Source organism: Lygodium microphyllum, chromosome 8 (assembly GCF_053477565.2).
Source record: "Lygodium microphyllum isolate KBCC chromosome 8, Lygodium_microphyllum_v1.1.10, whole genome shotgun sequence".
Taxonomy (NCBI): domain Eukaryota; kingdom Viridiplantae; phylum Streptophyta; class Polypodiopsida; order Schizaeales; family Lygodiaceae; genus Lygodium; species Lygodium microphyllum.
Genome location: NC_141142.1, coordinates 107,760,606 through 107,772,302, shown reverse-complemented (window position 1 = coordinate 107,772,302; position 11,697 = coordinate 107,760,606). Strand labels below are relative to the sequence as shown.

Below are 11,697 nucleotides of genomic sequence, written 5' to 3'. Positions count from 1 at the left end.
ATGTGGTGTAATACATCATCTGATAGACCCCAGGTAATAATACCTAGAGCTTTGTTGTTCATCTTCTTCCATACCTTTGTTTTAGACTGGTCTTCTCCAGCATCTTCCTCTTTAGCATCTTCTTTCTTGTCATCTATATCATCTTCTTCAAAGAAATTCTAGAGATCTTTCCTCATGAGATGGTACATGGTTTTCTCCTTCCAGGCGTGAAAACCTTCACCATTAAACTTTGCTATCTGCTCCAGTTCAGTCATCATAGGAGGAGGTCTTACCATGAGAATTCTCGGGCAGTGTCTATCCTTTTACAAGAAGATTGAGATTTACAAGAGATTTGATCAATTAGGATAGTACAATAAGCAGCTGAGATGGGATCAACAAATGAGTTGTTCTTGAGTGAGCTTATGATCCAAGTGCTAAGAAGCACTAATGGAGTATCAAGAGATACTATGCCTTGACTATGCCTTGAAGACTCGATGTTAAGCTTGATAGTTTATGCTTTGATGTTCCAAATCTTCTTCTTGATAATTTCTCTTGTTGGAAATTGATCAGACCTAGGTGCTTGAGGCTTCAGTGTGTTGGAATGACGTGGAAACTAAAGTGTTTATGACCTTGAAGGTCAATGGCTATGGCTTCTTCTTTTAGGGTTTTGATTGGCAACTGTTCTTTCAAATCGTGCAACTCAAGGAGTTGACTATTGCAAAAGGTATTGCATGGGGAGTAGGCTTGCATAGTGAGCTTCCAAAGCCCTATACTCACACGGTAGATCACATAGCGCAGGAGACGAATCTGTGTATAGACTCGAATCGGCGCAGTTCTGAGCAACGACATGGGAAATGCAAAATGCCAAGCAGGGAGTATGCCAATGTCATGATTCAATGTGCTGGCCTGAAGCACCTTGAGTAGGAGAAGATTTTCTTAGTTCAAGCCATGAGCTATCTCCTCTTCTTTGGTTAGATCCAAGGCCTCCAAATAGGCAGGGTGCTTTGGCTATGGCTGCCACAAACTATCAAGTGAAGATAGAGATGAAAAAAGATGTCATTAGCTAGCATTGAGTTGGACTGAAGTTGAGAAGGCTTGAGAGAGCAGAGAGGAGAGATAGATTGAGCTAGGCCATGCTCAACTGAGCTCTGATAACATGTGAACAATGTGGATCTAGAGCATGGCAGGAGTTATGGAGGATGAAAGATGAAGGCTAGATTCATGTTGATATAAACAATGTAGAGCAACTTTTACACAAGTGAATTAGATCCCAAGATAGATTAGCTTGGACTCATAAACACAATCTTGTGTAGAACACTAGCAATGACAAAGATACTAAGTGAAAGTACTAAGCATCATGATATTGTATTCATCATTTTGAAAGTGATAGTCAAGTACAATGCTTTATAGAAGTTGGGTTGTTCCACTCTCCTCACTGTGCATATGGGATTCATGACATCTCTTCCTAGAGCATACATCATTTGTCTATTTCTCAACACACAAGCCTTAGAAGGACCAACAAAGGCCCAAAGGAGAATGCTAGGAGAATTGATGTGCACAAGATGGCCTCAAAACAAAGGAACATCAGAGCTAGAAATAACACATACAAACACTATTCATGTCACACCAACTCAAGTCCATGTATCCTTATAATTTGAAAAGTTATCTTGATATAATAATAATAGAAAAATAACTTGATTAATGTTAACAACATAGATCACAACTACTCAAGTCTTAGGATCCTTGTGGACACTCTAAGAATCAAGAAGATGGAAAAACAAAGCGATCACATCAAGCTAATGCTAGAGAATGTTGATTGTACCAGAGTTCTCTTCACCAAGCAAGCCGTCTTTGTTAAGGATTCTTCTTCAAGAGTCATTCTACCAACAAGTTAACAAGAGATAGATTTATAGGTTCCATTCCCTAAGAAAGCCTTCTTTGTTAAGGATTCTTTTTCAGGAATCATTCTAGCAACAAGTTGACAAGAGAGATAGATTTAGAAGTTTCATTCCCCTTTCCTCACACAAGGTTCTCCAAGGTAGTCTTCCATAACCGCACCCATTCTTAATTGTTCACTATGTATCCCACAAGTTCCATCCCATTCCCCACTATGTTCTCTAATGGTTCCCTTGTATCTCTCATCCCTTTCAGAGGGGGATGATATAGGTGACGCAAATGTTGATTCTCTCACCCCTTGTGCTTCATATGAGGATTCCTAGGATTCTTAGAAGCTTTTTCACTGATGAGCTTCATCGATAAACTTCTTCAGGTTTGGCACTTCTGCCACCCTTGGATTCATTCAATATTCTTTGGCCATTCACCACATCTAAGATTTAAGAAGGGATGTTAGCAATCATGCATGTCTAGCACAATCATCTCCTACTTGCTAGCCTCAATCTAAGTCAAACAAGAACATTAGAAGCTTTGGCATTCAATTTGTTATGTGTTTAACAAAGAAGACAACTCTTTTTAGAGCATGCATTTTTTTCAATCAATTTTAGGAGAGTTCACATTGGTTGTTTATTTTCTAGCTCAACACATTTCTCGTTCAATGGGACTGGACTACGTTTACGCTAGCCAAGATGAGGCCACTAGCATCATGATGATCTAATTTCTTGATAATTTATTCATGAGTTCACACTGGGTGGTTATGTTCCAACTCGATACATTTCTTTTCTAGTGAGACTAGACTACGAGGGTAACTAGCATTTATGATGGTGATTTGCATTTTCTTTATTGTTGACCAACATATTTTTGGCCTAACAAAGTAGATTGACCAAATTTGGTTGATTATGGCTATTTATAACTATCCTCCACACTTGGTTGATCATTCACAAATTGAAGATTCATTCTTGTAAGCTTCAACATACTCCAATATACATGGACTTTCCATCATCAACCTAATCCAATGCCCTCACTGATGCCTTGAGCTACATGCAAGGATTAACCAATCCTCCTTGTATTCAACATTCTTTTGGAGTTCAAAGCAAATTTTCTTATTCCATTCCCTTGTTTCATTGCATTCTTTCTTTCCCTATGTTCATGTTTCCTCTTTCATTGCATATACACACAGCAATATCCGCTAACACTAGCAATACATAATACTTCAAGTATTATATTTACAAAAATTAAACATTAGAACATACGAATTTCCAACCTACTATGCAAAACAAGTTAAATCTTGGGATTACTTAATGCAAGCACTAATGAAGAGTGCTTATATTGAGGTGCAAGACAACTTCCTGCCACCCACCCTTCTCTAATGAATACTCGTATCATTAAATGTGTTCCTTGTAAATGATGCAACAAATTATGGCAATTCCTACTAATGCAATCTTTGACGGGTGTTGTTTAGGAAGAATAACTTAAAACCCCAAATATCCATACCTCTGTTGAATGGGATGATATTTTATGTCAGTGTCACAACAAAGTCCCTTACAATAACTAACTCATGATTTTTACATTAGTGGCAATATCTAGTAGGTGACGAAGAAATTGTGAAGACAAAAGCTTCTTTGAATAAATAAACCAATCATCAACATGTACTATCACATCTAGAAGTCCTAACTACACTCGTTCCACTAATGCAGCATGATATTCTCTCAACTAGCAAATGTGCTGGTAGGCATATCTACCCACATCCATATACACTTCTAGTTCTAGTATGACTAGAACACCAATCCACATCATCTACTACAAGTCTTTACTTCTCTATGACACATGAAAAGTGGGTTTTTTGATGGTATTTCTTGTCAAATAATGGTTTTGACAAGTTGAAAGCTTACATGTATTATACAATCTTCCAAATGATGAGTTTATCTTGTGATAACTATAACAGTTCATGCATTTTGTATTTGCCAAGAGCATTAGCCACATATCAATCTATTCCATAACTCTGTGTGTGTGTGTGTGTGTGTGTGTGTGTGCACACGCACGTGCAAACCACTAACACCACCTTCAGCCTCACCGCCCTGCTGCCTCCTGTCAGATCACACTTGCATTGTTATTCCACTATGTAGCAAGCAAAAAATGCCACAGGTGCCTGACACTGCTTGTTATTGTTGCAAGTTTGTTTCTATCCAAAATAAAGGACTAAACATCAACTTTTCCATTTTAACCCTATTTTCTCAGCCTTTCCTGTTATCAAACCAGATAAAAGTAGTTTTATGAACAACTGCTGAAACTCAAAATTTCAGATGAAGTTTGGAGACTGCTTGAGCAAGAAATTCCAGCCTCATCATCACAATTGGAAATACCAACATTGATGGTCTTTGAATTTAACCAAAAACATCCATTGCCTTCACTGGGAGTGCATGAACTACAACCCAACCTTCAGTGTGCATTTCAGAGCAACACTACAAGGTCAGAAAGGTTGACTTTTGTCTCTGAAGAAGGAAGTTGATGAAACAGCTATCTTTGTGAGCTTTCTGATTCTGTTTTTGCACAAACAAGAGCATACCTTCTTTCAAATTCCGAGGTCCTGCATCGTAGAACAGTAGAGAGTGCAGGTTGTTCCTTTAATAAGCCTCTCTTTGACAGCTCATCTATGCGCTTGAATCTAGGTATTATTCTGTTCTCCAAGCTCAAACAAAGAAAATCAGGATACGTGATCAGTTCTCGCACATCCCGATTCAAGACTTTGGTCAGATATTCAATCTTTTGCTCCATAGAGCCCTCCTTTAGTAAAATAAACCGGGGGTTAGCCTTACACATCCTGTAGAGGTCTTCTTTAGACAAGCCTAGACTTAGGAGGAAAGCATACCTAGACTCATAAATGGAAAGCATGGTCTCTTTTTCGAGGGCCTTTGAACACTCTGAAATTCGAGACATTTCAAGCAATAGCCTCTGTCTGGAATAAACAAACACAACAGGCTGAGAGGAAGCCATGCTACAAAAGGCCTCCATGCTCAACCCAGCCTCTATGTACACTGACAAAGTACGATACAATGTCTGTTTTATATTGAGAAATACAAATCTTGGCTCCCGTATGAAGACCCACTTGATCTCATCATCGTGCACACCAATATCCTTAAGAAATTGGACATGATTTTGCAAGTTCACCAAAGATAGCCCAACCACTGTTCTGTCTGCTTTCCGCGCCAAAACACTTGACATTTGCTTTGGATCCATACCAAGGCCTTCCAAAAACCTCAGTTTTTTCTCTAGTGTCTTGAATGTGTAATTCAGGAGTATAGGGCACCGTTTCACAATTGTGTACCCAGCCAAGCCTCTTGCATTAAGGAAAGAGATCAGACAAGATACTTGCTCTTGTGAATAGCTTCTGATCTTAGGGTCTGTGAGCAAAGATTCAAGCTGTGACTCGGGAGAAACTTCTTCTTGGAAAAGTTCCAAAACAGGTTCATCCTCAACTTGCACAGAGGAAGAGGAATATGATGAGCTTCTCCGCGGCAAACCACTTGGCACGGTGGCATTACAGGCATTACCACAAGAAAGTATCCGCCGACAGACTGCCAACCGACCAATCCCTACATGTGTGTTCCTGTAGTAATAACTGCGCCTCATGATGCTGTTAGCCAGGGTCCGGTAAGATGATTCGCGACCTTCACAATCAAGTCTGACTGATCGAGAGCTGTGCCTCATGATGCTGTTAGTCAGGGTCTGGTGACATGATCCATGGCCTGCATCGTGTCCTTGACTATGAAATCCAGCTAGTTGATGCCTGAGATCAACACGCTTTGTGCTGGTCTGGTGCATAGAATGAATAGGGTTTTTCCCTTCATAACGACTCTCTCCGTCATGATGACGATGAAGATGCTGTCTACCCCCACTGTGTTTGGGGTTGTTGGAAGGCGTGTGCCAACTTTCTTGTTGATGCGACGGAGAAGCCTCACCATGGTACAGATTGCTGCTGTTTGTTTTTCGACTGAGAGCATGAAAGGGAGAGGAACATGACCTGCTGTGTGGAGAAGACCGCAGCAGCTCCCGACGTACGCAACGAGGGCCCCTTAAGAAGCGATGGAGCAGATGCGAGCTCATCCTGCTTTCGAGCACCATGGCTTCAGATGCTTCTGTTGAACCCCCTTCGCCTTCTACATGACTCCGAGCAGTGCTCGAAAAACACCCAGCTTTCCTGTAACGCCCCCCTTTAAATTTTGAAGTGTGCCCCTTAAGTTCGTGAGGTAAACCTTAAAAACCCTTTGGTGATCCGGCAGTGTGAGAATAATCACATCAAATTGCCACTCAAATTGTGTGAATGTAGGCTGAGAACATGAGCATGTCAACAACAAAAGAGGACAACAGATAGGCGAAACAAAGATAGTTACAGACCTTCACAAAGGCCATCATTAAACAATGAGAAGGATGATCCATCTCATACCGTGAATAGATTTGAGTATAGTACTTGTCGATATGAGGGTAGTTATGAAAGAATGATTATAGAATTAAACAAGGCATTAGAAAGTAAGCAAGAAGTAGCAATGACTATTATGAATGAAGTGATGAGGAAATTTGTCGAGCTTCAAAAGGAGATGTAAGAACTGTGAAAAAAAAGAGAAATTCAGAAAGGCAAAATGCAGTGTATACATGAGGCCGTGTTGCCTCATGCAAAGGAAATAGTAATGGATTTTCCTATCTATGGAGATGGAAGTGAACCACAACTTAGATCGTATGAACAATGGTACCTCAATATTTTATATAGCATAAATGGGTTATACACTATCTTGGCTATTGGACCCAAGGTGAGAAAAATGAGGATTTGCACTCATTAATCCTCAAGCTTAAAGCAAACTATGGTCCTAGGGTTCAAATGATCAAGAATGCATGGAAAAGCATGACAAGATCTTATGTTGTTATCATCAAAGTTTACATGCACAATCTCCATGCAATCAAGACCAAATTTTAGGTGCAACACATGGTTTTATGAGAGTCTGCTTCAAGCTAAATTCCCATAAGGACTCAAAAAATACTATGGTCTATTCGAGTATGTGTATAAAATAGAAGTTACTTACAATTTTGAGGACAACCTAGCTATTGTATCCTATAAGGTTCTACCTTTGGTAAATTTAAGGCAAGAAGCACAATAATCTAGTGCTATGCATGGTTTTCTAGAAAATGTTTCAATGGGGATATCTGAAGAAGTGCCAATGATTATAATCGGGTCCAAGTTTCAAATGTGGTTGCTAGGTATAAACTAGTTACACCAGCTCTATGGAACAACAAATCTTTATCATACCCAAACGCAACACATGGGTATGCTAGTATTGCAAGCTTAACAATAGAGCATGCCTATAGAATTAGCTACCATTTTATACTATTGAGTCAAATAACTAATCAATAAAAGAGAATGCTCATATATTCCATCAACTGTGTATAGGGTCTGATAACAAACACCGGAACACAGAGTGCATCTCAAAAGGTAACTACTCAAAAGAATATATGACAATGGACTACACTGACTCAACTGCCCTTGCAGCATTACATTGTATTGAAGGATTATATGGTGATCATCAAGGTTCAAGAAAGTTCATGACCCCAACAGTGGGTCAAAGGAGGAAGTAAAGAGGAAGAAGGATGGGTGCAAAGTCAATAGGAGAGGGACAATCAAGTGGTAACCAAGGAAGAGTCTAGTAGAGGCAACTAGAGGAGGAGAAGACCACAACACTTTTTCCCTAATCCTTTTATAGCTTCCATTGCCTATGTTGTCATGAAGTCCTTATGTCATAATCCATGGCTAATCTGTCACCTTGTATTACTGTATCGCTACCGTTAGAATTGATGATTTCTTTTAGCTACCTTCCTATGAATGATATGTCAAGTCACCAATCAGGCCATCTGCCACCTGACACATGGCACACATGGAGAACTCAAACCCACATGAGTCACTCTTCAATGGCACCTTCATCTTCCAAACCAAGCGCATCTTGTGCAAGGTCTAGTAGTGCAGACCGAAGCTAGTGGCAAACCAAGTGAAATGGGTAGATTCAGATGGGGATTGGGTAATTTTGGATAGGGCATGGGCGAGAGGAGCCCAAGGTAAGGCCAAGAGTGAGCAATAATAGAGGCTATTATGCTGAAGCCATAGGTCCATGTAGGCCCAGTGTGGAGGCTATAAAATGTGGTGAGCATAGAGCTCGACCACCACGATTTCCAAGTAGTAGGCACCAAGCCACATAGCTTGCTGGAGCCGATTGTGCTCCACCCTCACAACATTGTGAGCTATTGTGTTAATAGCTCAATCCGTTCATCTTGTCAACTAGCAATATCTTGGAGAGAGTAGATGCGCATCATGTGCTTAGACACCAGGGCCTCTAATTACATCAATCTTCCTTTCAATTGCTCCATTTTGGCATGTAGCCCAATGTTGGGCTCCACCTCTTTTGTCTCTCTGCATCGAGCCTTGGTCTTCTTTGCCTCTATGTGCCAGCCGTTGCCTACCACCTAGGACTTCTTCACCATTAAGATGTGCTTCTTCTAGACCGTGCCAAATTCAGTGGATGTTCGAGCTTGGGTGTAGGTTGCTATTGGGGCTATGGCTATGACTGTGGCCAAATGAGAAGATATGACAATCCATTGCATCATCCAATCCAAGGTTTTTGGGATGGCTAGTGAAATATACTTATACAAGTACATGACATTCTTGTGTCTGCATCAGTCCCCCAGCAATTGGTGATAATCATTCTGGAGCTCTTACACTCGCTCTAGAGCCTTGTCAAGCTATTGCTCAAGGACCTTGTAGTGCTCCATGAGCATGAGCCAATTGGGATCCTAAGAGCATGTGCCGATGGAAAAGTTGAAGAAGTCCTAAGTGGGGCTTCCTTAGGGATCTTCATCATCACTAAGGGGAATGGGTTCCTCTTTGATGATAGCCCTCCCTTTACTAGCCATTCCAAGCTGTGCAAATGGTGTTTGCAAGGCATGCTCCCTCTCTCCTTATAGCTGCTCTTCGGCAATGAGAATGGGCTTGAGCCCTTCGGGGATGAAAAGGGTTTTGAGACCTCCTCTACCTCAAGCGGCAACATCGCTGGCTACCAAAGAGGCAAAAGGGGCTGCTGGTGTCTTGCCAAGCTATGTAGGCACACCTTGGGGAATATAGGTTGAGGTGGAGGGTACATCATGCTACTGAAGTGTCACTGGTGAGCCACTGGCAGAGAGAGAGGCTACAGGGTTGAAAGAAGAGGGTGCATTAGTGTTGAGGTGAGTACTCGTTGGGGTAGAAGGCGTTAAGGTGAACTAGGCTAGAGGGTGGGACTAGGCATCAGTGTTTGGATCATCTTCTAGATGTAGTATAGGCAACAGCCAATAGCACAAATATGAGAGGGAAAGTTGGAATTTTTAGATTGTGTCTTCCCAAGCATTCCATAGTTTTGCCTTAAAGCTAGTCTACAAGCCTTGTAGGGTATCTAGATTGAGGAGTATTGTATTGCCACAAATCCACTAGGGATTAGTCAATCAAGACAAGAGGAATACGACCAAAATTATGCCAATAATATTTTTAATATTATGAGTTAGCCTTTACAATGTCAACGAATCCTTGGATTTAAAAAGAAGAACAAAATACCTAGCAAATACACTTGATTGCAAAGAAAACCTGAAGTAGAATACCTTGTGAATTCAAAAACTCAAGATATCCTCCCTAGGCAATAGACACCTCAAATCCTTCTTCAAGCCTTACACACTCATTGACTCATGATGATAGCTTCTATTTTCACTGGCTTCTCTCTTCTCTTTCATTCATGATTCTATTTATATAACTCTATCCCTTGTTTACAAACACAAAATTTTGATTTCTAAACACAAAAGCATGCATTTCAATTCCTTCCCTTTGCTTGTTATTTTCCCTATTTTCGTTTTTAGCAGGCCCGAAACTACAACTTATTTCAACCATAACTTTGTCACATGAACTCCAAATATAGGTACTCAAGATGATTAGAACGAGATGTTGAGAGTATAGGCATATGAACTCTCCTTATACAGGAGTGGATAAGGGCAAGCAGGTGTGAATGGTCATGAGGGGAAAGGTAAACCCTAACCCTAGCTAGTTGGGGCTATATAAATAGCCTAGGGGTCTACATCAACTGGTGAGTGAGAGTGATCCAAGTTGTACTTTCATGAGCAACTGAATAAGCAAGACTTGTTCTTGTACTTGTGAGCTCTTCTCTTCCTCTTGTGCACACCTTAATCTTTGCTTCCACTCTGATTTTCCACATGATATCAGAGCCATCTCTGATCCTTCAGCTTCCCTCAACCTCTTTACACACCTAAGTGCATAAGAAGAACTTTTGCCCTATTATTTACCTTCTTTTCCACCATAGCCAACTTGACCCACCTCTATTGGAGGACCTGGGAGAGCATTTCAACTCATGATTTCTTCTGGAGATCTTCTCCCCAGCTCAAGACGCTTCAGCATTAAACGCTTGGATTAGGCGATGTGGAGGGTAGCATTGCTTAGTTCCCAAAAATCGGTGCAATTTTGGCAGTGTGAAGTTCCAGAGCATGGCATGACCTATAGGTAATCTTCCTGACTATCATAGGGCTATTGTAGCCCCTATAGTGGACCATCTTCACCTAAGAGGGTTTGTCCTAATTCCTCTCCTACAGTTTGTTGTGATCAAAACCCTAGCCGTGGGTCTCCTGACAGCCATAGCCAGAAAGCTTCAAGCTTTCCTATTCTCACTTTTTTCAATCTGGGCATTATCAATAGTGATTCTAATCACTAAAAACCCTTGTCAAGATTTGTTATTGCCCTGTGGAGCTTAAGTGCAGAGTTTCTTCTCATTCCATGGGCACTACTAAGCTCGTAAAGATCGACCTTCATTATGAGTAGAAGAACGGAAGTTGGTACAAGTGCTTCTTAGCACTACTAATGCATTCAGCTGATGTTTCCTACTATTTGCTGCTGGTAAATCAGAGAAATGAGTATTATTGTACTCTCCTCTGATTCATCCCATAGCATAGAGTTGATTGATAAGCCGTGTTCCACCAAAAACTCCTCTAATAGGCTACATTATCAGGAGGAGCCAGAAGTACATTCTAAGCTTACTTCACTAAAGCCAAGGAAAACTGTCAAGCACAAAAAAAGGGTTGGTCAAAGGCAAGGACCACCTAAGTCCTATTTTGAAATACTCCATATGTATGATTTTCAACCATTCTCAACCTTGAAGTTTTAATTGTAAAATCTACATTATTGTCATCCTTGCACTAGTGGCCCTTGTAAAGGATTAGACACTGCTACTTGCACTAAGCAAGTAGTAAGACCTTTCTATGGCCTCAGCCTATGCCAACCTTCATCCTCAGATTCGTAAATTTGATGGCAGAGACTTTCACCCTTGGCAAGTACTCATTAAGTACAAAATGATGGAGAGAGGTTATTGGCCTCTCATTCAAGGGACTAGAGTTGTTGATCCTACAAATCTTTCTGATGTAGAGGATGATCAACGTGCTCAAGCAATAATCATGTTACACTTAGATGAATCCTTGATTCATCATGTTGATCAACTCTCCACTGCCAAGGAAAAATGGGATGAGCTTGAAAAGCTCTATGGTGCTACAGGTAAAAACACTAAGATTTTCCTAAAGATTGAATTCTTCAACTTGGAATATAGAGAAGGAGAAGACTTGGGAAAATTTACTTCTCATATGAAAAGTCTCATGACATAGCTTTCTTCAGTGCAAGCACCAATCCATGATGAGGATGCCATTGCCATTCTTTTAAAAGCAGTCAAAAAGGTATTTCCCAAACTTGTAACAACCCTTACTAAT

At 40.6% G+C, this 11,697-nt stretch overlaps 1 protein-coding gene across 1 annotated transcript; it reads right to left on the bottom strand.

Moving 5' to 3' along the window:
• Positions 1 to 3,578: 3,578 nt before the first annotated feature.
• On the bottom strand, positions 3,579 to 6,194 carry LOC148032710 (transcription termination factor MTERF8, chloroplastic-like). The gene has a single exon (XM_087683350.1). It carries the CDS (start codon positions 5,992 to 5,994, stop codon positions 4,390 to 4,392), a length of 1,605 nt encoding a protein of 534 aa, XP_087539476.1. The 5' UTR covers positions 5,995 to 6,194; the 3' UTR covers positions 3,579 to 4,389.
• Positions 6,195 to 11,697: the final 5,503 nt, after the last annotated feature.

Excerpts from the sequence above, each read along its gene's own strand:
- LOC148032710 (XM_087683350.1), bottom strand. The coding sequence starts at position 5,994 with ATGGTGCTCGAAAGCAGGATGAGCTCGCATCTGCTCCATCGCTTCTTA.